The sequence below is a fragment of the Mustela nivalis genome (assembly GCF_964662115.1).
Source record: "Mustela nivalis genome assembly, chromosome: 12".
NCBI lineage: Eukaryota > Metazoa > Chordata > Mammalia > Carnivora > Mustelidae > Mustela > Mustela nivalis.
The window spans coordinates 58,167,746-58,195,600 of NC_139031.1; the positions used below are offsets into that span (position 1 = coordinate 58,167,746).

General features: G+C 37.4%; 1 protein-coding gene across 6 annotated transcripts in view; it reads left to right on the forward strand.

Annotated features, from left to right (window-relative positions):
- ETV1 (ETS variant transcription factor 1) overlaps nt 1-27,855 on the forward strand; it is a 102,016-nt gene that overhangs the window by 21,364 nt on the left and 52,797 nt on the right. For all 6 annotated transcript variants that reach the window (XM_082693024.1, XM_082693022.1, XM_082693023.1 and 3 more), the window contains one exon: nt 42-95. In XM_082693024.1, the coding sequence (XP_082549150.1) occupies nt 42-95 (54 nt within the window). The remainder of the gene's footprint in view (nt 1-41; nt 96-27,855) is intronic.

Below are 27,855 nucleotides of genomic sequence, written 5' to 3' on the forward strand. Positions count from 1 at the left end.
TTAATTTTTTTTTAATTTTTTTTTTTTTTTTTTCCCTTCAGCTCAGGTACCTGACAATGATGAGCAGTTTGTGCCAGACTATCAGGCTGAAAGTTGTAAGTATAGTATGACTCATCTCTTGATTTTTTTCTTTCTTGTTTCCTTTTTTCATTCTTTCTCTTTGGTTGGTTTCTACCTCCCGTGTCCGTTCTCACATTATGTTGGTACCTTGTTAGCATATAGTCATGAGGTGATTCTGTCAGGTTGGGACACCAGCAGAATCCCTGTATGATCTAAGTGGAGCTCCAAATAGGAAAACTGTCTGTGATTAAAAGGTGGTCCGATTATCTATATTTGGTTAATACCTTTGGAGGAGAAATAGGGTATGATCCAATGAATGTGCAAGTGTTCACCTCCAGCTTTTCGCTGTGTGTGAGAAAAAGTCTGAATGCTGATGCGAGGAAATCAGTAGTTAAGATCCATGTGAGGCTCTGTATTGAATGCTTATAAAAATTTGTTGGCTTGTATTATTTTACATTCATGAACTTTCACCTACTTTGATGTGATTTTTTAGCTTCATTTTCTGCCTCCTGGCTACAGTAACACAAACGGAAGGAGCCCGTGGCTTCTCTTAGGATCCCTTCAGTGTTTCTTTCCCTGAGCCTTGCTCCAGGGCCTGTCAGAGAATGCGTGAGTGGTGATTCATGGGACAGTGGCCTCCCGGTAATCCCTGAGTGAGGATTATGCCTGTACAAACATGGCGGCCTCGGGCTTTCCTCCTCAGGTTTATGCTCTGCTGGTCTACCAACTAACTGCAGCTGTTGACATGACGTGTAAATATGAAAAAAAAAAAAAGGTTATCAATGCCATCTTGAAGAAAGTGACCTAATAACGTTTTCATTCTCTTAGTACCTTTTAGAGCTCTGATTTGATTCCCTTTTCCAGACCATTGACAGTTTCACAGGAGGCAGTATCAGCAGCAACTAGAGATGCTTACTGCCTTACAGCTTATCAAACCCATAATCTCACACTTAATCTCACACGTCTAATACCAAAACCTATGCGACTTCGAGGAGCAGATGTCTGTGAGCAATGTTTTCCACTTTTATGTTTGGTATTTTTTATTTCTCAGGCATCAAGGGTTATAAGAAGTTACATCCAGATTCCCTCCTATGTTTTGCTTCAGCTTCATTAAAATTTTTTTGTTCCATTGTGGTAAAATATACATGACAGAAAATTTACCATTGTAACCATTTGTTAAGTGTGCGGTTCAGTGGCGCTCACACTGTTGTGTAAACATCGACACTGCCCACCTCCAGAACTTTCTCATCATCTCATTTTGACCTCTGTACTTCCTAAAAAAAACTCCTCACTGTCCCACTGGTATCTGCTGTTCTGTCAGTTTGATTTTTGATCTAAGAAGAGAATTTTGTGTGCTCTTTGATGTCTGCATATAGTTATTATGCAATTTCAAGACACCTGTTCAGCAATGATATAGACCTTACGTAGAGACCCTTAGAAATTTCCAGAAAGATGACAGCGAAGGATGATGGCTAGGCAAGGCCTTCCTTTTTTTTTAAAACGCGGAGAGGGAATGGTCACATTTCCAGAATTTCTCTTTCTGTGGGATTTTCTAAAAGCTAAACCTGTCATCTGAGTGGGAGAATTATTCTCATCGAGTCATTTTACATCTGAAGAAATTGGTAATGATTCCAATGGTATACCAAATGCCAGGGTAAAAATCATTACCAGAAAGAAATTTTTGTTCCTTTCCTTTTTTGACCTCTTTTCAGTTTTTCATATTCTTGACTCTTTTGTCTCCTTGAACTCTCCTCTTGGTCCACAGTGGGATGATTTTTCCCTTTCTTTTTTTTAACTACTTTGATTCTTTCTTCTCCCTCCACTCATCTTCCTTCCCTTCTCTTTTCCTAGGGTTCTGTCCCCAAGCTTTGCTCTTATCTCACATGAGCCATTCCTGCATAATCCCACAGAACTATCTGTCATGGTGGAAATAATGGGTTTCTGACCATTCGGTGTAGTAGCCACTAACCACATTGCTCACTGAGCACAGGAACTGTGGTTGATGGGACCAAAGAGATGAATTTTTTTTTTTTTAAGATTTTTATTTTATTTATTTATTTATTTGACAGAGAGAAATCACAAGTAGATGGAGAGGCAGGCAGAGAGAGAGAGAGAGGGAAGCAGGCTCCCTGCCGAGCAGAGAGCCCGATGCGGGCCTCGATCCCAGGACCCTGAGATCATGACCTGAGCTGAAGGCAGCGGCTTAACCCACTGAGCCACCCAGGCGCCCGAATTTTTGTTTTATTCAATTTCTATGATCTTAAATTTAAAGAGGGGCTATTGGTTGCTGTCGTGGTCAGCACACTTCTGTATAATGATGTCTCTTATATTGTTATCTCTACCTGGGTGTCCGCCTGCCCCTATCTGTTGGGCATCTTCCCCTGATCTACCACGTGGTCCTTGTGCCAAGACAGAAAAGCCCAATACCTCAGGACTCAACCCTCAGCCCTCAGGTAACCGTCAGCATAAAACAGTCTTACACATGATGCTCCGTGGACAGTTCCCACGCAGCTAGGCCAATGTGGAATTTATTACTATTTTTTTTTCCTGATCAGTGTCTCTTTTGCACTTCTCTTGCCTTTCCAAGTTGATGCATCATGTAGGCTAAAAATCCTTTATCTGTACTTCTTCCCAGTTCTTTACCAGAGACCTCCACTTGCTTACCAAGTTGTTAATTCTACCTTTTAAAAATAACTTAATTTTGGCATTAATGCACAGCTGTCTGTCCTTGCTAATTTTCTCCTTAAACTTCCTTCAGAACAAAGTCCCTCAGAGCATCACGCTACCATCTGGGCCTTGACTTGGTGTTTCAGTTTTCACTCTTGCGTTCCCAGTGCCTGGTTCCTCCCTGTCCTCTGACCTGGAGCCCTTACCATGTTTCCGTTCTTCAAACGGATGCAGCTGTTTTAGGTCTCTCCACCTAAATGAACCCGTCGTTCATTTTGCTTTGTAAACTTCTCCTTGTGCTTTGTGGCCTTGGTAGAGCTCCTACTGCAGACCTAGCTTAGACTTCACCACATTGAAGTCTTTCTTTTTTTCTTTTTAAAAAAAATTTCATTCATTTATTTATTTATCTATCTATCTATCTGTTTATTTATTTATTAAAAAGATTATATTTATTTATTTGACAGAGAGAGATCACAAGTAGGCAGAGAGGCAGGCAGAGAGAGAAGGGGAAGCAGACTCCCGGCTGAGCGGGGCTCAATCCCAGGTTCCTGAGATCATGACCTGAGCCGAAGGTAGAGGCTTAACCCACTGAGTCACCCAGGTGCCCCATTGAAGTCTTTCTTGACCTTTTCTTACCACCCTTACCTGCAGAGTTAGCCTCTAGAGTATCTCGGGCCTTGTGCTTACTGTAACACTTTACATACATGCATTTCTTCAGTAAGACTGTAAACCTCTGGGGGATTAGGAGCACGTCCTGCCGAGCATGTTATAGAAGCATAGTAAGTAAAATTGGGATCCCAGAAATGTGATCAGCTTCTTAGGGCTCTTTTACTCCTAAGTGTTTTCAAAGCCCTAATTCTCTTCTTAAGGTGGAAAATATATGATCATGCCTTAACACACTAGATGTAGTCTCATTCTGGATAAACATGCTAAAACCATGAACATTTAACCAAATGTTTTCAGAATGCTGAGGTTTTTCCTCAGTAGTGAATATTTGCAGTTTAACAAATATGACTCCGGGATTGGTGAATAAAACACCTAATCTTAAAGGAAACCTCCAAACAAAGGTAAACACAAATCTGAAATAGTCTAGTAAAAAGAAAATGGAGGTGTGGTTTATTTCACGTTACCACTGACATAAAGGACTATTGTTCGAAGATGGTGAACAGCTAGTTTCAGTGTTCATTGAGAACAGCACAAAGGGAGATGATGCAAAAAAGAGAAATAGAGTATATGGATTAAATTCTGAGGATTTCTGGATGGAGGAGGTTATCAAATATTGGAACTGAAAGTGTAGATTGTCTGCTGAATGCCTTTTACAAATGTTTGATTCTTCTCTGGGAATGCTTCGTGGAGCAGAGGGATCTCCTGTCCAGGAATAGAGAGAAGCCCAGCCCCCTGTGTGGTCCCGCTACAGATTCTATGGGGCTGGTTTTTCAAACACAAACAAGCAGATTTCCTGACATCCCTCAATCAAATAAAATGCCTCTCATTTTATTGCTTGAGTCCTTCGGTAAATGTGAGTTAGGAGAATGAACTGTCAAAGTCCGTTCCATCCTGGATTATGGATCATACATTTGACTGTCTTAAGGTAAATCTATGCAGAAGAGGAGAGAACGGAGCCTTTAAAATTGTGAGAAATGAGATTAAACCATAGCACTTGAGGATTCTCTAAAAATCTTCCCAAACATTCTTTATTTTTATTTACACAATATGTCAACTGGAAATCTGGAATCTAAAGACCTGTAGCTTGCTGCTGACCCTTGAGGGGTGCTGACTTTTGAAGCACCTATATAGGGGCATTGGAGGCAGATGAAAACAAATCAAAAACTCCCTACAGGCCCGTCCTAGGAAGTGAGTGGAGGCTAAGAGAAAAAGCTTACTTGGCTCTAATAAATTGTGTATTTCTTAGAAACAAACCTTTTCAGAACTCAGGACACTCTGCCGAAAAAAGCAGAATTACTTTAAGATAGCTTTTGTCCAGAGGAAGTAGAAATTGGTCTTTTCAGAAAAGAGAATTTAAAGAGTATTTAAAACATAAATTAGCCTTATCTTTACAAAGTAGACACAAATTTATCTATTAACTGAATTTTTGTAAATTATATGTTTATTAATAATCTTGTATTTTAAATCACATGCTTTAAATGTAGTTATAGCTCTCATCTTTTGAAATCTATTACCTCTCATTTTTTTCATTACAGTAATATGTTATCATTTTTCCAACTCGTTTGTTTCTGTTTGGTAACATGAGTTCTCATTGTTTTCTCTACAGTGATTCACAGGATAGATGATGTTCACTTTACCTTTTACCTCTTTCCAGAACATTGCCAGGGGTATAAACAGGGTTATGCAAAAATTCCCAGCAGGATAGTTCTTTGTAACTCTGTTCCTTTCTCTTGTACTCAAGAAAGAACAGTGGAATGCAGGTCAGTTAGAATAGTGTCATTAAGAGAATAACAATAGCTTTGACTCTGATATGTTTATATAGCAGAAAGTAAACATTAAAAGTTTGTAAGTTTGTATACTTGAATTGAAATTCATAATACAGTACTAGTGACCCAACTGAAAAGAATCAGGGCAAACCGGTGTGTGGGATCTCAACTGCTAAAGCTCCTGTTACACAGGTGAGTCTCTGTTCAAGTAAATAAAAGTCATAGCTATGTTTCATTTTCTTAGGAATTAAAAAAAAAATACATAGTAATACTCGGGTTCCTTTTACACTTACATTGGGAAGAGATGGGGGGGAACTTTAACAGATAATGATGACAGATTTGCTTTTTAAGACACAGGGAAGTCAGGGAAGTCTCTCTGCAGACCCTGACTAAATGATTTCTTTTATATTAACCTGTCCTTGTCGTGCATTGGGAAGTTCCATTGGTGCTTTGTGTTTCTTACTTCCCTGCTTTTCTACTAAGCCACCTTCTTGCATTGTGTTTTTTTCTACACACTTAATGAGTACTGGATAAAAGTTGGCTTTTTATTATAAATTTTGAACTCTTTCTTGCTCCTGATTAAATTTTTGAATATGGCTGCCCAGGAAGTCTTTGTCTTTCCTTCTTAGAGCTTTTACCAAAAGGTGAGCATACATTCAAAGAAGAAGTCCATTTCTGGGATTTGAGAACATAAGTTTGTTACTGTGTTTTGTTTTCTTCAAAAAAAATAATAATCATAAAAGGGAGCACCTGGGTGGCTCAGTGGGTTAAAGCCTCTGCCTTCGGCTCAGGTCATGGTCCCAGGGTCTTGGGATCCAGCCCTGCGGGCAGGCGGGCTCTCTGCTCAGCAGGGAGCCTGCTTCCCTTCCTCTCTCTCTGCCTCCTGCTCTGCTTACTTGCAATCTCTGTCTGTCAAATACATGAATAAAATCTTAAAATATATATATAAAAAGAATAAAACATAAAAGGACCCATGTTTAAACATGCCACTGTACAGACCACAACTGCCCACTTAAGGATGAATAGCCTCATGCCTTCCTCATCTTAAATGGTATCACTTGAGATCTAAGCTATAACCAGCTCTCGAAGGTTCTGTTTCTTTTGTGTTTGGTTTTTGTTTCAGTTGTTTTGGGTTTATTTGTTTGTCTTAAGCTTTTTTTTAAAAAAATATTTTATCAAAGCGTTATTTTCCTCAGAGTGGGGGAAAAACACAAATAAGATTGTTCAACCCAGCCCTATTCTCTACAGCAACCTTTTTTTTTTTTTTTTTTAATGCCTTTCATTTGTCCCACATGCTAAATAATATCCTTACACTACAACTTCTTGATTTATCAGTTTTAGATTTTTGTCTGGCACCCCATTTAGGAAAATAAGCACTTGAGATGTGTTTTAATTATTTTACTAAAAGTAATCAGCTATGTAATTCTACACGAGTCCAATAATCTTAATTCACTTTTGAATGTGAACAAGCATCATTTGGGAAGCTTGTTCAAATGCACCTTCATGTTCCTATCCTAGGAGAGTTGGACTTTCAGGTCTAAAATTGGGCCCTCAAATTTCTAATGAGCTGTTAGATGATTCTGATACAGGCTTTCTATGCAACACAAAGTTAGATATGTTGCTTATCTTGTCATTTAATGATTTGTGGAACACTGACAGCGGTATCAGTCTTTTGCAAGTAAGTTGTAGGATGAACTCTCCTGTTCATACAGGTATACAATTCATTAAGTGATAGTGTTTTTTGAAAATTTTTATGGAAGTAATACACTGTCATTTTGTTATTTAAGTATACTAGGGAATTAAAAAATGAAGTCTATTTACTAGTGATATTGTTAAAATAGTTTAATTTTGGTCATCTTTGCTAGAGTTATTTGTACTATCTAGTTCCAAAAACTATTTTTTACTTATTTGCTCTTTCATGACCTTGAGAAAGTGCTCACCGTTAGATCCCTGTCATACTAGAATCAGTTCTGGCTTAGAAGGAACCCTGTCCTTGCTAGTGAAGGAGAACCAAGCATTGGTGGCCCCACCGTGTTCTAGATGCATCCACTGGGGGATTCTCATCATCTAATGGTCTGTTCTTTCACTGTTAGTGCGTTCTCTCTCATGTATGCTGGGCCCAGTCTCTCTGCTGGAGAGAGTCCAGTGGCCATCTCTTCAGCAAAGCAGACATTCTGGTTGGTGCTTGATTGTTTCACAAAGAACATATTTTTCCAATGAAAACAGAAACCCAGTGGAAAAAAAGCTACCTTTTACAAGAAATTTTGTTTTGGATAATATCCGGGAAAGCTATCAAGTTCCACAGAAGGAAAAAAAAAAAAACTAAATCATTCACCTTGGGCATGACAGTTAACCTTTATTTACTTATCTGTAAAATGGCAAGGAAATGAGTAATCTTTCGGGCCCAGAACACATTATGATTCTATGGCACTTCTTCCTTATGCAAGGATAAAACAAAAAGAAAGATAATACCTGAATATGGTGAATGTTTGTGGAATATGAAAAGGTATATTTTAGAAAAACTGCAATTAATGGGGAAATATGTGTAATTAGAAATTACTGTAAGTGACTAAATATTTATAGCTAGAAAATTGCATCAGTTTTAGTCAAGTCTGTTCAGGTAGATCCTTTCCAAAATTTTTAGTTTTATCAGTGCATTCTTCCTAAGGTAGATAGTTAAGATTTAATGCCAAAGTGAAAACCAAAAAATAAAGCAATGCCTTTAACCCCCTCCACAAAACTGGAGTTTGTGGTTATATTATTGCTAAAAGCTGAAATTGTATATTTCACAAGTTTTTAGCTTTTTCTTTCCTGTTTTATTTATCCTCTTAAATTTTTCCTTTAGTTTAACACATTGTCCTAGAAATTGACTTCAGAAACATGATAAAAGAAAGTATGCCAACAAATCCTTTCCACTTACCCTGCCTATAATTAGTAACAAATTATTTTGAGGCAAGTGATCTGTGCCATCTTTGGTTAACTTTTGCTTAAACTTAAATAAGTGTATCGCTGTGCAGTTACTGGAATTATTAGGTTGAAAGCCCAGCAGCATTTGTTGGAAAGTTTAGATAAGGGGTTATACTGGGAAGTTATTTGCAGAACCAAATATTATATTCTTTGTTCCAGTGTTTTTAATATATATACCTATTCTTATGTCTAGTGGTGATTACAAAAGCAAACACAACATTTGATAGTATTTGCAAATAAGGCCAAAGCAATCATGAAAATGACTCTATTTCTGAACCACCATTTCATAGGACATGTAAATTTTATGGAATCAGATATAAAGAAGTAATCTGAGCTTAAGTAGTACATGTAAACCTGTATGTCCTAACTGTGTGTTTAGTGTTTTTATGGTTTTTTATTTTTATCATTTTGCCACTTTTCCCCATTTATAACGTTAAACATCTACTTAAGATGCACAGTGCACATTTGCTTCTGTTACTGAATTTTCTCTTAACGAGAGTTTGTTCTATGTCGCAGTAAGTAAAAAATGGTTGGTTTCATGTGGTTGCCTTATTTTTCTTTCTTTTTTTTCTTTTTGGTGCCAAAACCCAGGAACGAACCAGCTGTGGTTGCTTTTTTAAAATCTAATGAATTACACCCCAACAAGCATTACTTGGCACTTGACAGTAGCTGAGGGTAATGTTAACTCAAAAACCCAATTACTGACGATATATCAGAAATGGCTAGATTAGAAATCCTGTTTCTACAATGTCTGATTAAATTTCAAGATAGAAAAAGTGCCATTGTGTAATGATTGTATATGCATTCTTGGACTCTTATTTAAATCTCAGGTTTAGCAAAGAAGTTCAGTTTGCTGTAGATGGCACATTGTTAAACCATCCAGAGGCTTGTTTCATAGTTGCTCCTAGTTTTTTACTTTACAGCCCTGTTGGAGGAGATTTTTAGATCCCTAAAAGAGACTTGAATTGTAATTGCTCCTTTATTTGTGTCTTACTATAAAGAAGTCTTATATTTCTGTTTGCAAAATTGGAATGATTGTATTCTTAGAGATGTGGGCCACATTTGTTATTTTGATTTTTATGACTTAAAATATGAATCATAAATCTTAAGAGTGTAAAAGCTTTCATTTTACTTAGAGATTTTACATATGTCCATAGATGTATATTTTTACTGAGGGTGCTAAGTAGGTTGACAGGACTCTAAAAGTTTATCCATTTAACTAATGTGTTTTGGTCTATCCTATGCCGTCTTCTGTCTAGGCACTGATAATTACAGTGATGGACAAACAAGAAAAATACATCTGCTCTCAGGGAACTTAGATTCTGAACTGCATGCAACTGATAAAGTCTTATTCATCCCGTGTCAAGGGATGCGGAATCATATAGGGCTCAGTGGGTGTGTGTAGTCATGGGATACTCAGATGCTGATCTATTGCATTCTGAAGAAAATGTGCTTGGTTTTATTTATTTATTTATTTATTTTTAATGTTCATTTCTACAAGAAGCACCCTGTTCAAAGGAATGGCCACTGGATCTTCCAGTGGATTACTGTCATTTTCTATGTTCGCACCTCTTTAGGCCATGCTTCAATTCCTGTGATTAGGGACTCAGGAGGTTATCTTATGTCTTGATAAATCATGTTCTCTGGCGGCAATTACATGTGCAAAATGTTGACCTACTCTGCTTTTTGAGATCATACTCATTCTTGAAGGTTCTGTTCTTTCATGAATCATTTCATTTATGAATGTCATTTTTTCTTTGCTTATCTTAGAATTAATGAATTCTCTGCTCATAAAAGCTTTCTGTACATCTCAGTGTCAATATTATTCAAGTGTTCTTGTAGAGGATCGCTCATGTCCTATACAACTGTGTATAATTCTTTGTGGATATTCAGTGGATTGAATGAATAGCTTCTCAGGTCTTATAAAAGTGTTTTAGACCTATTCGCACACAGGTAGCTTAGTTGTCTGAAATAAAATCCAACAATTCTGCTTGTATTTTCCCATGTTGCGTTTTGTTTTGAGGGATAATGGAAAGCCATTTGCATTTATGTAACATTATCAGTGATCAGTCTCTGTTACCAGATTCGGGCTCTCTAATATTATTTGATATTCCTATCTCACAATACATTTCTCAGTAATCTCTATTAAACACAAATGCTCTGAAATAACTTACTATTTTTCCCCATTTTTTATTGAGAAATATAGGGAATAAAATAATCAGCTAACTAAGGCCTCAGATGATTGAAATGATAAAAGTCGGATCCCCAGCTCCTACTTGCATGGTCTGGGGACATCATCTCCCTTCCCCAAGGGCCAGAACTCAATCCACTTGTAAAGGTTTCAAAACTGTTAATACTCTCCCCCCTTCCCCCTTAAGTAGGCTCCATGGCCAACATAGAGCCCAACTCCAGGCTCAAACTCATGAGCCTGAGAACAAGATATGAACTGAGGTCAAGAGTCAGATGCTTAACTTTCTCAGCCACACTGGCGCCCTGAGAGATGAAAACATTTGACCTCTCCTTTAGCACCAACTGTTACTGCTCTTAAAAAAACAATCCCCTCCCCCGCCAAAAAAACCTTCATCACTAACAGAATGTTTTTCATATAGGACATGATTATTATTTGAAAATTATTCTTAGTAAGGCACGATAGATTGAGAGGGACCCAGAGAACCTTCCCACAGGGGTTTGTTCTGAGAAAGGTGTTCTGTGAACTCATTTGAGCTAATAGCTATGGTTGAAGGAAGTTGGGAGGACCTGGTACTTGGAACTGTTCCATTTCTCATCTAGGCTCTAGTGCTTGCTTTGCCCTGCCTGGAAGATTTCCTCTTATCCAGAATTTGAGAGAGATTTATGATATATCCTTTATTTGCTTATTGTATATGTACAGTTTTTGTCTGAAAATATCTGTATGTTTTGCTAACGGTGGGAGAAGAACCTTGAGGCAGATGATGGAGTAGTAGCAGCAGCAGAAGTATTAGTACTAGTCAGAGTAGTAGGGTTCATGGAATTCCCAAAGTGGTAGTAAATATTCACGAGAATCCCAGAGCTGCAGCTTGAAGAGACATCATAGATTAATGATCTCCGTGCTCTTGTTTTAAAAATGAACTGAAATCCAAGAAAGGTTATTTGGTTCTGACGTTAGAGCAAGAACGATTGTATGCCCTTACTTGTATGTTGGGAAAATAGCAAGTAAGAATTATACAAACCTAGATTCTTTAATTTATTGGTGACCTTTCTTTTTTTCCATCAAATACTCTATAACACTGGAGTGAGAAATATTTTTCTCAACCATTTTCTTGTTAAAGAAGGCACTTTAAGCTTAGCTACCTCAGTAACACAAATATATTTTAAGAGGGAATGAATTCAATGTAGTATATCTTGATGCCAGTTTTTTGTTTATTTACTTTATCAGTTTTAATGTATTTGTGTCTAATTCACAGTTTACGATCATTCAGGTCTTTCTCTTGTGATCAAGGTCTGTAAGCCAATCCAAATTCTGGACAAAATTTTAATCAGAAAGAAATATATTCTTTCCCTTTGCCCACTTTTCCCCCTGAACCTTTTAGTCCTGATATTTAAGGCCCAAACATACGATCTTCATCTGAGATTTTCTGTGAGCCACCAAGTAGCAGCCAAAGTTCTGTCAAATACTATTCGGGTTCTTGGACTTGGTTAAACATGGCTCGTTCCTATCACGATGTATGGATAGTCTTGAAGTGTTAACTACAACATGTTAGCTTTTCCTCTGAAATGGCAGTCATGCTGTGAAGTGAACTTTGACTGCCGGTTTGAGGCTGTTTTTCTCCATCCTCATGGACACAACAGCCTTATTATGTTGATTTGATTTCACTCTGGTTCTTGGCACTGGGGCTAGAATGTCAGGTGACACAGTTGTCTCAGCTCACGGGTCTGCTGGGAAAGCCAAGAAACTGGATGTCATTGCTCTGTGTTTCTGGATGTTATGCCATCCTGAGCCTCTCCACGTTGTTTTTTTCCTCTAGGATAATCAAACCTTGTACTCCTTTCTGAAAGCTTTCCTTATATTCACTGTTTTATTGCAGATTAAAGGCTGGTGCATTAGAAGGTTATCAGTTAATCAATAAACTTCAGTCATCTCATCTTGTGATAAAGCTGTCTCATTGATCAAAGTGAAAATTTAGGCCCTTGGCTTTTAAATGGCAATTTCTGAAGGTTTGGGCAATGTGCTTATGGAATGTGTAGACCTATCTGTTTATGTGTATTTAGAGGTCATCATATGAATTTAGGCGTGTGTAATACATACATAGGGAGACCCACACATACAAACTTATGTATTTTATTTAAAACATTGCATTCTTACTTTTCTTGAATTTTTTGTCGTTTTATTCATCATCAACCTCCCACCCCCATCCTTTCTCTCTAAATGTACAAAACCTTATTTTTTTTTTTTCTTTTTTGGTTAGGACTGGTATAAAGTACCTCCTAAACCATTCATGCAAAATTGCAATAATTGTGTGCATAGTAAAATGCATACAGTTGCTGTGATTATGAAATCAAAAAATACACTCTTATTTTTATATTAATCGTATAGTTAAGCGGATACCAGTTTTAGAATCTGAAGATCTGGCATATTTATTTGGGTAAAATGCAGCATGTTCTTTTGGTTAAGAACCAGAAAGGTTTTTTTCCTCATAACGAAAAATAAGTTGAGACAACAAACATTCATAATGCCAGGTATTGTGCTAGATCCTGTGGGATGAAAGATAAAGCCAAGGGTAGCGGTGATCTCAATCTCTCTCCCTCTTTTCTTGCTTTTTCTTTCTTTCCTCTTCCTTCCTTCCTTCCTTCCTTCCTTCCTTCCTCCCCCTCCTTCCTTCCTTCTTTCTTTTTTTGTTTAACAGTTTAGAATTCATAGATCATTTTCACATCCCTCCTCTTCCTTGCTTTTCACAATGGCCCTGGGATGTAGGTAGAGCAGACAAAGGTCATACAGGTTTAATGCGATAACCAAAGTCTTGTAAGTAGTGGATGGCAGAAACAAGACTCATCTTGTCACATTTGCTCTTGTACATAGAATAGCGCATAGCAAAATGTGGGAACCACTCATCTATTGAAATGCTATGACTCTATAAATGAAAAAATTCATATAAATATTTTTGCCAAGGGCATGTGCACATGTATCAATTTATATGTTTGTATGATATAAATTAAGGAAAAAAATAACCCTCCAAAATGTTTATTTATAAATTTCTTCTGATTTATACCATAATGTACAAAATAACACGTATATGGAAAGCAAGGGTGGAGTAGACAGCTCTTAGTTCCCTATTACTCTATGAAAATCTTCATCCTCATGCTTTGAATTGTAGAAGTGTGGTTAACTTCTCTGTATACATAAGCCTTCAGTTTCAGGAATCCTGAATGTTTGCTTAACAAAATAATAGTGCTCTCAAGAGAGAATTTTTAAATTTTGGTTGGGACATTATTTATCTATAGGCATCATATAATTAGGTCAGAAACCTATGCTACTATTATGCTGAACTTAATTGGATATCACATGTAGCATTTGGTCTGACAGTACTTCTTAAACATATCTTCAAGCTCTTACATGGTATTAATACTATGAACACTAATGTCACGTAATATGAAGTGATGGGATTCTCTCAGAGGACGGAGTACAAAGTGCTACATATGAGCAAAATCTTGGACCTTGGACAGTGGAGGTCAAATCTCTGCTATTTAATAGTAGAAGCAATTTTACCTCATTGTGCCTCAGTTCCTTTCTGCCTGAGACAAGGATAATAATTTTACTTTCCTCTAGGATAACTTGAATATCAGATGAGTATTACACAGACACAAACACACATGCATTGTGTGTTTATATGAAATATATTAGGTATATGTTTAGACATAAAAGGCAGTGGTATAAGCTTTTATTCTATCTATATATGCACAAATATATATAAAATACACAAATGATTCATATTATAATTTTTATGATGAAATGCATTCATTTTGATCGATACTTTTCTGTGTTTTGTTTTCTTTGTTTTTGCCATAACTCAGAAATGTTATCTGTACCTGCCAACTTCTAGGCTGTTTCTATATACATACTGTAAAATAATTGCAAGAACAACTTGACCTTTTACTGTTGATCACACTGTGCAGTTCTGTACCTATCCATGGTGACACTGTCAGAAGACACTCAGAGTGTTTATTCAAACCTACTGTTGCTTTGACCATAGGGATTTAAAAGCAGGAAGCTGAGCTGAAGACATTTGATACTTGGAATCCTGGCCTGGTTAAAGGATCAGTTAACATCTTATGTTTAAGATTATGGGTTATGAATTCTGGTTGATCGAGGACACTCTAATTTGTGGGTCTAGCAAAATTGCCTGCATCTTCAATGTTTTTGTTGATTTTGAAGTTGATGTATTCATGGAAAGGGAAAAAAGTGTTGATTTTTCAATTAAGATGCAACCTTTACAATGCAAAGCAATAATAATTATAGTGTTCACTCAGCCTGAAGAAAAAAATTTCACTAGTTAAATAGCAATAATCAAGATGAGAACTGTATTGGAAGGGTGCTAATTTTATGATCATCTCTTATTTAAATAATAAAAATTAATCCACGGGACCCTTGCTGTAACACCACTTGTGATGAAATGATATTTGGCTTTAGAGGTGGCCTTCTGGAAGCCCATCTAAAAGTAATGGGCTGATTAAATTGTGAATGACCTAAGATCATCCTTATAAAATAGCTTAGAATCCACTGAATCAAGTATTAGGCAGTGGTTGGGCTTCTACCAGACTGGATATGTTTGACCCACAGCATTTCACAGGGATTAGCGTACTCATTCTTCTTGGATAACAAATTTTTATATTTTCAGTTTCCAAGGAAAATCCAAAGCCACAGGGGGGAAAAAAATCAAATTTGGGAGTTTCAACAGTTGACCTCTGCATAGTAAATTTAAGAAAAGTAGATTCTAGCTGTACTTAGAATTCCTGACATTTGAGGTTGTTCAGCACTGAAGAAAAGATCTGGAAGTAGCTCTAACCTCAGAAGGTGACCTATTTGGAGCCCAGCTTGTGTAGGTTCACTTCCTAGTTCCACGTCACTATTTTTGTGATCTTGGACTAATTACCTAACTTTGTTGAGCCTCTTAAGTAAAAGTTAGGGAAAGTGGATGGGTTGATGTAATGATTAAAGGAGTTATTATATGTCAGAATTTTGGCAAACAGATGAGTATTTGATCACTCAGTAGTTCTATAGAAATAAGACATTGTCAGCATATGCTTAATATATACATTGTTTTTAGGGCAGAGGATTTCATAAGCTACAGGTTTCAAAAGAGTAACACCAACAATACAGTTAAAAAGAAGTCAAAATGATTGTATTTGATTGATGTAGCCGTGACAAAGTTTGATTTGGGATGTTATTTCCTCTATCTATCAAATGCTAATAGGGTATCTAACACAGATAGCTGTCATGAATAAATTGTTCTCCAAAAGGTAAACATTAGTCTTCTTTCTATTTTGCTCCATTACCAACCCAAAAGGAGGAAACATCACAGTTGTGGCAGCATATACATTACAAATTTGTGAAAGACCCCATTCTTTCCTAATTCGTACGGTAGGTTATCTATGCCTGGTTCTCTCTGGGAAACCCACGTGACTAGTCATAACTCACAGGGAAAAAAAAAGTGGTTTGACAGATCAAACTAATTTTAAGCCATGTTTTTGAGTCATTCCATTTTAGAAATTGTCTAAATTACTTGCGTGGTGAAAATGCCAGGATAAAGATAGACAAATAATTAAATATTTATTAATTTAGAATATAGTTTATATGCCTTAAAGAAAAAAACCCTCCCCCGAACAAATGATTCCTGACTTCAGAAAACATGCTGAGAAGTTCAACATACTGGGGATAGATAAGATGCATTATAGTGAGCAATTAACATAGCAGCTACGAGTGTAGCTTCTCAAGTCACTGTCCCCTGTCTCCTGTTTTCTAGGTGGATGACCTAGGTGAGTCACTGTATCTCTGAATACTTCCCTTTCCTCATCTTACTGAGAGGCTCACAGTAATAAGGTGCCATCCATGTGAAACAAGGACAAAATAAATCAGGACATTCAAAGTTATTAACACCATTGTTATTACAATATTAACAATAAAAAACATTTGACTACAAATTAAATGAATGTTATAGACAGTAAATTCTATAGGTGTTTTTTTGTTTGTTTGTTTATTTGTTTGTTTTGAAGAGGTCAACATAGATTGGAATAGTTGAGAAGGGCTTCGTGAACTGGAAACCCAGACTCCTGAACTGTTAGAGACGAAATGGACCTAGATATTTTCCACCCAGTATCTTTGTATTTGGTGGATTAGAATAGCTCCTCTTTGTACAGTGCTTACTTTCTGGTGGATACTTTTCTAAGCCCTTCACAACAGCCCTCTTTAGTAGAAGCTGGCATATGCTTTTGGGGGGTTGAAAAAATTGAGGCCCCAGAGTAGTTAAATGGATTGTGTCTTGTCACACAGCAACCAAGTTGCAGCTCTGACTGGAATTTACACTCCTAACCATAACCCTTCACTGTTGCGGATAAAGCTGAGTGCCACAAATATGGTGTTCAGGGCTAAACAGTTTGCCCAAGGTGACAAGAAGTTAGTACCTGAGTAGTTAGTCATAGAAGTGACTAACTTCTTATTCTAACTTCTAACTTCTTCTAATCCATCCTGGTACCTAATTTTCAATATATCCATGCTTGCCACATCTCAATCGACTCTTCCCTATTTGTGTGATTTATATAGTAATGAAGGGAGGGCCTCTTAGGCCGGATAAAGTCCAGGTGTTAATTGCTGCAAAATAGGCAAGTGCATTCTCTGTCCCTTGAGAGAATGGTGGCGGTGTTGGGAGAGGGAGATGTACGTTGGCTAGTAGTGGAGATGAAGTTTGATAGGTCAGAGAAAGTCAAATTTTATGGGTCAGCAAAACTGATGAGATGTATTTGGGGTTTATCCCAAGAACAAATGAGCATGCCTGGAAATTCCTGAGCATGAAACTTGATGTCCCATTATTGAAGAGGAGAAAGTAGAGGGAAAAACAACAACAACAACAACAACAACAAAGGGGGATAATAGGTTTTTAGGGGGCAGATATGTTTCATCATTTAGGCACACTGTAGTTAATTGTATTTAAAACAAATAACATATAATGCACATATATCAGAAATTTTGTAATTATGTTAGTGTAGTCTAATGTGGTAATTCAGACAAATGTTCACTGGCCAAGAATTTATGCATGCATTGTAAGGGAAGACTCCTTTTAAATCATGCTTTATCTGATTTAATTTTTACCCCTGTGCACACCCTCAATTTACAAAGCTTCTATTAACTTCAAAGGGCAAGGAAGAGAATGCAAACCAGGCCTATTATGTTTGTGATCACACAGTCGTTTTGCAGGTGGCATCCATGTGTTTCTCCAAAGTTCATTTCTATTTGCACACATGGAAGGAGAGCAGAAAGACTCTTTCATCTTCATATTTTTCTCGTTTCTTGGAACTATCAATTACAAAGGAGGACTGCATAAATCATCTTTGTGTGTCTAAGTGCTAATATAAGCTGTTGCATAGATCATCTGGCTACGGTATTTGACACACCTACTGGTTACCTTATACACGGAGTTAGCTGCAGACTCATGGGCAGAGCTCTGTGTTCTAAAGAGTTAGAATGTATTTTAGAATATGAAAGTAAAAGGAAATGTTAAAAAAAAAAACCCATTCTGTGCGTGAGTTTCCTACATTGTGTTGTGTTGGTAAGCCATGATGGGGCTTGGAAGAATGCTGTCATTGTTTATCATCCTCTTTGATCACTAAATTATAGAAAAATGATTCTTGTGTAACCGGTGACCTGTAGCAGGCCTTGTAATATCTGTTCATTCGCATGGGCATGCTGGTAACATCTGAGAGTCTCAAAAGGTTACATTTAAATAGTGCTTTATGTTGACAGAGCAGTAAATACAGTTTTGACCGTTTAGAAGAAAGCAGTTCAACAGGAGACAAAGTTGAGAGTTTGGATATGCCACGTCACTGAAGAATAGAGATCCATTTATATATACCTTACATCTAAAGTTTAAAAACCCACCAGGATTAGTGACTATAATATTTACGGAGGTGAAATTGATGTAAAAATCAAATCAAATGTAGACTTTCCATCCTAGTTAGAGTGTCTGTATATTATGAATAATGTTAAAGACATGCATCGTGCAAGACTGTGTAGGATTTGAAATGTATTTTGATGTTACCACAAAATGCTCTCCCAGATACAGGAGTAAAACGTTTTTAATCTTCAAATATTATTGCCTACGTGCTGCGATTTTTCTATTTCCGATAACACCTGTATGACACTGTTACCTCGTTATGCTCTTTATTTTATGTTTAGTGTGGTAATCTAATTTCCCCTTATTTGCAGTTAGCAACTCCAAGTTAAAAAAATATACATTGGAATGTTGCCATGACACTATTGTTACGGAGCCAAATTTGGTAACTGGTGAGTTGTCTTGATTCCCATCAGACAGGGCTTGGTTCCTGAAGGATCACAATGATCTTCTTATGAGGAGTTTTCCCCTGTTACGTAGCCTCAAGAAAGCACTTGTGGGCTAGTGCTGTAGAGAGGCTCTAGAGTCAAAAAACCAGAAACAAGCATCTTTTGAACTACTAGCTAGGAAGTTACATCAATAGCTCTATAAAGTATAATAAAAATTGAAGGATCATTTTCTACACATTTAGGAAGCCTTTCTGGATTAGTGTAAATTGAGTGAAAGTGAAGAAGGTGTCCTTAGTTACAAGTCTATATAATTAAAGAATGGCATCAAACTTGATTTTGTATTTTGAGCTACTCTAATAATTATATATTTCTAAATCCACACCAACTAAGTCAAATATAATTGTAACTTTATATAAATCTGTTTTAATATAAATTGGGCTTCAGGATAGAGAAATCAGACTTAACAAGTTGTATATCCATGATTAAAGTGCTCCTCCGTAACTGTTCGTCCTAAAGTTTGTGAAGGGGGACAAGAACAATCTCTTCAGCTTCTTAATGAAATGCTCTTATCTGATTTGATTCATTTGTGACTTGTTACTCCCAACGGTTATGCCAGTTAAAAATTAGAGATGTGTTCCACTAGGAAAAAAAGATAACATTTAATCTAATGTATAACACCTTTGTAAAAAGAAGCTTATATTCAAAGGAAGCAATCTATTAAGAAATGAGAATGTTAAGTGATCTCAAACATTACTTCCCTAATGCTGATATCATTCTAAAACTCTGTTCCAGTGACTGTTTCTTGGGATTATATCCTTTATCCATGGACATGTGATCTGTGTGTACAGTGATCATTCACATTTGCTTCGTGCAAAACACATTGTATGGTGGAGCTTATATATTATCTCTTGACTGTTTATTTTATGGCTGTGGGTAAGCCCATCCATAACTCTCTGGGTTGATTTTCTTTATTACCATTCAGTTGTTTGTTTCTTGATTTATTGGTGAAGGCTGGGCTTGTGTCAGTAGAGACTTTTTATAGTTCATTATCCTGATATCACTGTTGAGCTGTAGATGTTTTTAAGTTAATATTGTTAAGAAATGGCACAAAGGGCTTGACGGGTATCTGGAGGTGATCATGGTGTTGTCACAGTTGAGGAAGACAATGCTGGTACTTAGCAGTGAGTCTTTGTAGGAAAGTCTCATGGACTTTCTATAAGGAAGTTTGGCCAACATCAATATTACCTGATGTATGAAGAATGAAGTGCACTTTTCTAAATAATTCTGATGGATTTTTTTTTCCTTGCACATTGACCTATTTTAAGACTATTTTGAGGTTAGTAATGTGGCTCTTAAGTCATAGTCTTTATTATTATATATATATATAAAATTATAAAATTATATATATTATATATATATCAGATTAATAAGCTCCCACCCCAAAGGAAATAAGAGATATAATTAATATATTATATATTTATATATAAAATACAAATATTATAAATAATAATATATATCTATATTATTTATATATTATCAATAGCATTAGTTATTTATTATCTATATATTAGTCATATATTATAAATATAGTCATATATTATCAATATATTAATATATTCATATATTAAGCAGGCAGAGAGGCAGGCAGAGAGAGAGGAGGAAGCAGGCTCCCTGCTGAGCAGAGAGCCCGATGCGGGGCTCAATCCCAGGACCCTGAGATCATGACCTGAGCTGAAGGCAGTGGCTTAACCCACTGAGCCACCCAGGCGCCCCTAAGTGAACATTTTTAAAGATGGGCAAAACTGGGTAGAAGCTTTTTTTGTACAAATGGTGACTACTCATGGAAATTGCTCTAATATACATTGAATTTCATATTACAAATCCAAATCCAAAATCCAAGAATTTATTTTGGGGAAGAAAATAAAAAAAAAATGTGTGCCAAATTCATAGTTGGCTCAAATAAACTCTTTGTAAGATTTACTGTAACTAGTATTAACAGCTTTAACAATTGAGGCCAGGTGACAGATAATTTCTTTTTAAGAACGTGTTTATTGTCAGGAAAATTGCGAAGTTTCCTTTGTAATTATTCTATCATTGTTGTTTTGGCAGCTTGTAAAGTTTTATTGGCATTTACTGAAAAGGTACTTTTTTTTTTTTTTTTTTGTGCTAGCCAGCTGGCTTTCTTTTTTTGGGCAAACTTTTCTATCTCTGGTGTTCAGAACATATTTTCAACTTTGATTGTCTACCAGTGGGATCTTTTTGAACAGGGAGCCAAGTGGCTAATAATAACTGAATTGATCTCAATCATGTCTTCAGTAGCGTGACATCAGAAGGCTGCAGGTGGATTTCAGCATCGGGATGTGGCTTCCTCCTTATCCACTGTGTTATTTTGGTTCTGAAGCACTCAGGTGATCCATTTCAGACCATGCACATTATAGGCTCTTTTCACATATGGCCTGGTAGAAAAGTGTGTTGGAATTATGAATGAAAAGTGAGTACTCACTAACTTGAAAAGAAAATAGTTTTCCGAGCAGTGTAGGTTCACCAAATGAAAAATGATAAGATCCTTTTTGGGAGTACATATTCAAACGAGAAGAGCACAAACATTTGGAGAGGTGGAGTGGTAATAGAATTGTATCAGATTTGTGCGGGATGCGTGCAGGTTTAGAGTGTCAGTTGGCTCGGTGGTGGTATTCACTCTCGAGGCTGTGTACCATTTTTCTTACCTCTGGGTTATTTAAAGACTTTTTCAGATCATGCTGATGCATGTGAGATGAAGTCTAAATTTAGAATTCTCTTGCTTTAATTCTGAAGAACACAGGAATAAATTCATTCAAGCAAGTATTTGCATCACTAATTACTTACTCCATTGCTTTTAAAATGATACTGGGCACAATAGTTATACTTTATTTCATAAAAATCTGACTTGTTTGAATACTTGTTCTTAGCGAGTGAAACTTACAAACCCTAGAAACTGCTGGTCTTTTTAGTAATTATTATTCCAAAGTGATGACAGGCGTATTAGTAGTTGTCAGTCTTCTTTGGCAATGAAATATTATCTTCATTTTGTCTTTTCATGTTACTATGGTCTGTGGAGTAATGAGTGTAAAATTTTAGGTCGGAGCTTCTGTGTTTGTGATTGAATAAAAAGGGAAAATTAAAGATCACATTTATCACTTCTTACTTCTTAGTAAAATATCTCGGATGTTTCCATCCACGTGGATTCTCTTCTCTGTCTTGTATCATCGGTCTTCCTTTTTTTTTTTTTTTTTGGTATCAGATTTCAAATAGTAATAATATATTCCCCCCCCTTTTGTTTTTTCTTGAACTACTTTTTAGAGATGTAGATTGATAGTCTACAGAGGGTGGCACTCGGGGGTTTGTTCGGGAGGGGGCAGAGGATGGAGGACAGAGGATGCCCACATTTTACATGTTCGTCCTGTGGGAAGGACCCATTTTCACAGTCACATGGTAGTGAGGACAAAGCACTCTTGGTGGCTGGGTTTTGTGCAGGGCCCGTCGGTCAGAACCACCTCAGAACCTCTTCATGCTAGACCGAGAAACACCAGTAGTAATGGGCTCTTCCAGCCTCTCCTCAGCTAGGAAGAGTAAGTGCTGTCCAGTCTTTTCCAAATAATATTCTCTATTATTAGAAAGGAATTACAGAATGACCAGGCAGGGAAGTAATATGTATTTTTGTAACTTTGTAGGGCTTCAAGAGCATCCATATTAAAGCAAAGTAAACCGTTTCTGCACAAGAGGTGTTGCATGTTCATCAAGGTCATAACTAGGTCGTTTATTAAGTAGAGCAGTTTTCGAGAGGCATGGATTTTGGGGGGGGGGCATCTTGCTTCAGAACTTGATTTCATTTTATTTGATCTGTTTCTCAGATAGCTGCAGCTTGTTCAGGGTTCAGTCCTGCCAGTTGGATATGAAGTGCTGTATGTTTGGGCTCACTGTACAGAATCGGTTTCCAAAAAAATAGTGTCGTGCTGCTTTCCATCTACTGGACCAGTAGGGGTAGGAAGATCTGATTTGAAGCCAGTGCAAAATGCAGACTGATTAGATTTGGATTGTTCATACATTAGGCCTCCCTTTCCCTGTTCTTACCCTTTTCCAGATGGAAGGACCAGTTTCCTCCCGGGGCACTTTCTTCAGGCAATTAGACTGAAGAGGAGGCTCATTGAGGCAGCTACTGCTGCAGTATTGTTAGAATAGGATGGGGCTTTAAAATTTAGACGAGTGAATCAGTATACTCTGTACTCTATTTTTCAATTAGTGGTGCCTACGATGCTTTTGAAATTAGGAATAGAACTTTGTCTTTTGATTCTGCTTTTTGTTTTATTAATATAATAACATCACTTGCAGCTGCTAGAAAGTCGGTGGTCCACGAAACAACTTTTAAAGCATCGAGCGTTTTTAGAATGCTGGCATATCGGATGTACAACTTTCTAATGTGCATTATGTACCCTCCCTTCTTGAATATAGTGGATCACACCTGATTTTGCCTTTTCAAGGTGATTAAGGCTCATGAGTCTAAATTTCAGTGACCACGATTTGCTAAAATGCAGTAATGCCCTCAGTTCTTAATGAAGTGTATAGAGTTCTGTGTGGACTCAGAATGTTATGCCCTTTGAATTCTCCTATCAAATCTTTACATTTTCCTCTTCTCTCTGACATTAGTAAGCAGGGACTTACACCCAGACATTAAATTTTAAAGCTGCAAGGAAAGATTGCTTCATCTAATGCCTTCATATTATAGGTAGGAATGGAAGCCTTGGAAGTTTATCTGTGAGCACACAGCTAATTACAGATGAGGTAGGAACTAGTGGATATTACAGTTGACTCTTGAACAACATAGGAGTTAGGAGTGCTGAGCCTGCTCACAGTGGAAAATTCCTGTATAACTTTGATTCCCTCCCCCCCAACTTAACAACTAATAGTCTCCTTTGATTGGAAACCTTATGCTATTTGTCAATTAACACATATTTTCTTTCTTTTTTTTTTTTTTTTATAAAGGTTTATTTATTTGTCAGAGGGGGCAGGGAGGGACAGAGGGAAAAGCAAGCTCCCTGCTGAGCAAGGAGTCGGATGCTGTAGATGGAGTAATTGATTCCAGGACCCCAGGATCATGACCTGAGCCAAAGGCAGACATTTAACTGACTGAGGCACCCAGGCGTTCCAGCATATACTTTCTGTGTTTTAGGTACTATATACAATTTTCTTAAAGTTAGAGAGAAGTAAATATTATTAAGAAAATTATAAGTGAAAACACATTTATACTTCTGTATTGGTCAAAAAATCCACATATAAGTGAACCTGCACAGTTCAAACCCATGTTGTTCAAGGGTCAACTGTGTTTGGTTCCTAATCCAGTGCTCGTCCCACCAGGCCCGCCCTGTTTGATTTTTCCTTCTCTTGGACAACCTCTTCCTCAGAGATCTTCTCCGAATATAATTACTTTGCTCTTGGTGTGTAGTTGATGGGCACAAAAAACAGGATGACATAGAAGAAGTTGGGAAATAATAGTACGACGGCTGGAAGTCGTGTTCCGGCAACATCACTCTATTTCCTTGAGTCTTGCTTTATTCTCTGTGAAAAGAAGTGGTTGAACCAATAGTGGTAGTAACTAATGTTTACTGAGTATTTGCCATGTTCCACATACCGTTCTAAGTTCTCATATGTGTTACTCCGCGTAATTCTGACACAGACCCCAAGAGGGAGGTCTCATATTACATAGGGAGACTGAATCACATAAGCAATTACTCAGTTTACCAGAAGTCGTTCAGCATGTCCGGAACAAAGCCAAGCGTCAGGCTTCACACCCTTAGCCTCTCTGTTCTTTTGTTTCTGAATGATCTGTGTGCTCTCTTCTCCATGTTACGGGTTTGAGTGATGACAGCGCTGATAGCTTACAGTATTGAGTACTTCCTGTTTTACTTTACAGTGTCTCATTTAATCATATCAGCAACTCCATGAGGCTGGTACTGTTAGTATCTCTTTTTTTTGTTTTGTTTTGTTTTTTTTTTTTTTTAAATAAATGAAGTTAACTGGCTTGCCTCTTCTAGCTGGTAAGCAGCTGTGGAAAATTTGAAACCTGGCAGGTCTAAGTGTCTCTTAGCTCTGCCACTATGCCTTATTGCTGGAGAATGAGTACTTGAGTATATAAGACACAGAATAATGTGAGTTTTATAATATTTTTGTTGTTTAGAGGTGATGTGTGTGTGTGTGTGTGTGTGTGTTTGTGTGTGTGTATGTAAGCGCGTACATTAATGGTTTCTTACCTATGTGTTCTCTAAAAAGTAGGGGCCTGGCATGCCAAGGATATAAGGGAGAGTGAAGTGAATTTTGTGCAAGAGATAATGGGGTGCAGAGTGGTGGGTATGGTGGATCCTGCAGCAAATAGGAAAAGGCAGATCCTGGCTAAAGGGGCAGCTGATCGTGGGCTCAGCTAAGTCCTGCCCTCCTTTTCAGGCTGGAAAGTGGACTTAGTGTTGCTGGATATTGTGTTTTTTTCCAAGAGAAGCTAGAAGTTTGGATTTTTAAATCAGAAAGATTTTGAAGGTGATTTTATAAGATCACAACAAGAAATTATTTGAAACCATTCCATGAGCCAAATGGAAACTTGGGCAACCACTGGTTTGGATCATCAGGACTGGTAGATAAATGACTTTCAGATGAGTAGGAGTTGGCCCTACATCTCCATATCAGTGCTGTTTTTTGAAGAGAAGCAGCACAGCCCAAACTGGGAACAATTGTCCATTCTATTCTACCTATTCAGATGGCATAATGGCACTCGGTAATATAAAGAAAGTTGAATTATTAAGTGTACTTTTAAGAAATGACTGTCTTGTGAGGCTGTAACATCATCAGAAGACTTCGCCCTGTAGATTATGAGGATTCCTGGTATCTGCCTTCAGCACCAGTTTTCAAGGCTGTGGACTCCTGATTCTGGATGGGGCTGTGGGGTGCAGCATTATCTCTCAGACTTTGTCGAAGTCCATCTCTTCTATTCAGAAGTACCCCTGGCGGATCCGTTCAGGAGTGTCTGCAGTAGAGTGTGTAGTTGCTGAGACTGATAGGAGTTTGGTACTGGGAAAAAAAAAATAGTCTGGGGGCGGCTGGGTGGCTCAGTTGGTTAAGCATCAGGTCATGAAGCTCAGGTCATGATCCCAGGGTCCTGGGATCAAGCCCCACATGGGGCTCCCTTCTCAGTAGGGAGCCTACTTCCCCCTTTCCCCTCTGTCCCCTGGCTCTTGCTCTCTCTCTGTCTCCCCATCTCAAATAAGTAAATAAAATCTTTAAATTAAAAAATAGAAGGAAACATAGTTTGGTACCTTTTGAGAAATGCATGGTTTCTTCAAGCTCAGTCCTGGTTTTCAACCTGCTCAGAAGTTTCCTTGCAGGTGCTACGTATTTACTTGCAGGAGCAAGGTAGGACATAGTCATGACTGTCTGCCTTCTAATAAATGTAGCTCCTCTGTAATCATTTTGCCCAACTGAGTTCTACTTGTGATTTCTTTTGTACCATGGTTTCTGAGTATAAACCCTAGTTTAGTCCCTAAAACTGGATCATACCTAATGTCATCTATAATTCAGAAACTCTTAGATTCGTAACAAGGGTAAGAGTTTCCCTTATTTTGCCTTATTTTGTGATTACTACTAAGCCACATCTTATATATTGCCAGAATAACGTCAAAGGGCAAACTAGGTTTGGGATCTCGGCCAACTGGTAATATTCCTTTGAAACCATTATATCATCTTTTTTTTTTTTTGAGAAAAAATTTTAAAAGATTTTATTTATTTATTTGACAGAAAGAGATCACAAGTAGGCAGAGAGGCAGGCAGAGAGAGAGAGGAGGAAACAGGCTCCCCGCCGAGCAGAGACCCAGATGTGGGGCTCGATCCAAGGACCCTGGGATCATGACCTGAGCCGAAGGCAGAGGCTTTAACTCACTGAGCCACCCAGGTGCCCCTCTTTTTTCTTTCTCTCTCTTTCTTTCTTTCTTTCTTTCTTTCTTTCTTTCTTTCTTTCTTTCTTTCTTTCTTTCTTTTTTAAATAACTACCCCACTTAAGGAATATTATTTAAGAAAAAATAAATATCACCTTGCTGCATGATGGTCTAAATTCCTGTCTTGGAAATATTATAGTTAATGTATTTCCAGAAGCTGCAAATAATGGAAAATCATGAAAACTCGAATCAGGGTCTCTATCCTTAAATGTGTTTCAGTTTGCATTTTGATAGCAGTTTAGAAATGTTATCGCTTGTTTTGTCACGGACATAATTCACATCTTTCTTCAGGCACTGTAAACAAGAGAAATGGTTTAATGGCCCCATAAAGGCACTCTGCTGATATCTGAGATTAGGCCCTTTAGTAATGGATGTTGGTGCGTGTATGTGAGAGTGGTCTGTGTGCACAGTGGGGGCAGGGAGCCACTGGAAGAGGTAAATGTACTGGAAAAGATTCTTTGAGAGGCTCTGAGGCAGCAGAAGTACCTTCTGTTTTTCTGTGTGTCTTGGAAGATGGATTTACAGAACATGTGACACTATTGTCTTTATTTGTATACAGGCCTTCCCCTTTGCTTCTGGAATTTAACTGAATACTAATTGAGGTCATTGCCATCCATTTATCACCTGAAATTGAAATGATATTAACTTAAAGTGACTGCTTTTCATCTAGTGAGTGTATTCCCAACTACATATATTTGTGTAAACTCCTGTATGCATTTTTCATGCCATGATGGTATCTGGCCTTAAATAATCTAATTTATGTATACTGTTTATGTTTTTCCACTTTTACAGCGTTGTTATTGTGTTTGTTTTTATTTGCTGCTATGGCCAAGTGAAAGTGGTTTTTTTTTGTTGTTTTTTTAAGCATTTTCGTGTCTATAAAATGATTTGTTTGGACTTTTTTAGTTATATTTTGTAGACGAGTGTAAAAAATTATATGTTATACATAACCAGGTCTATGTAAATGCCTTAAAATCCTTCAAAGAACATCAATTTGTGTTGTGTTGGAGGCTCAGAATCACATCATTTTCATCATCTTGTTCATGTAGACCCCTGTAAATTGGCTACCTTAGGCTGCACACTTGGTTTTGAGAGTCAGTATAAACAAAGGGTCAGTAAAGCAAACTCCATTGACCTTTGTTAACCAATTTACCTAAACCTTATCAGTAGCAAGTATCACTGTTCTACC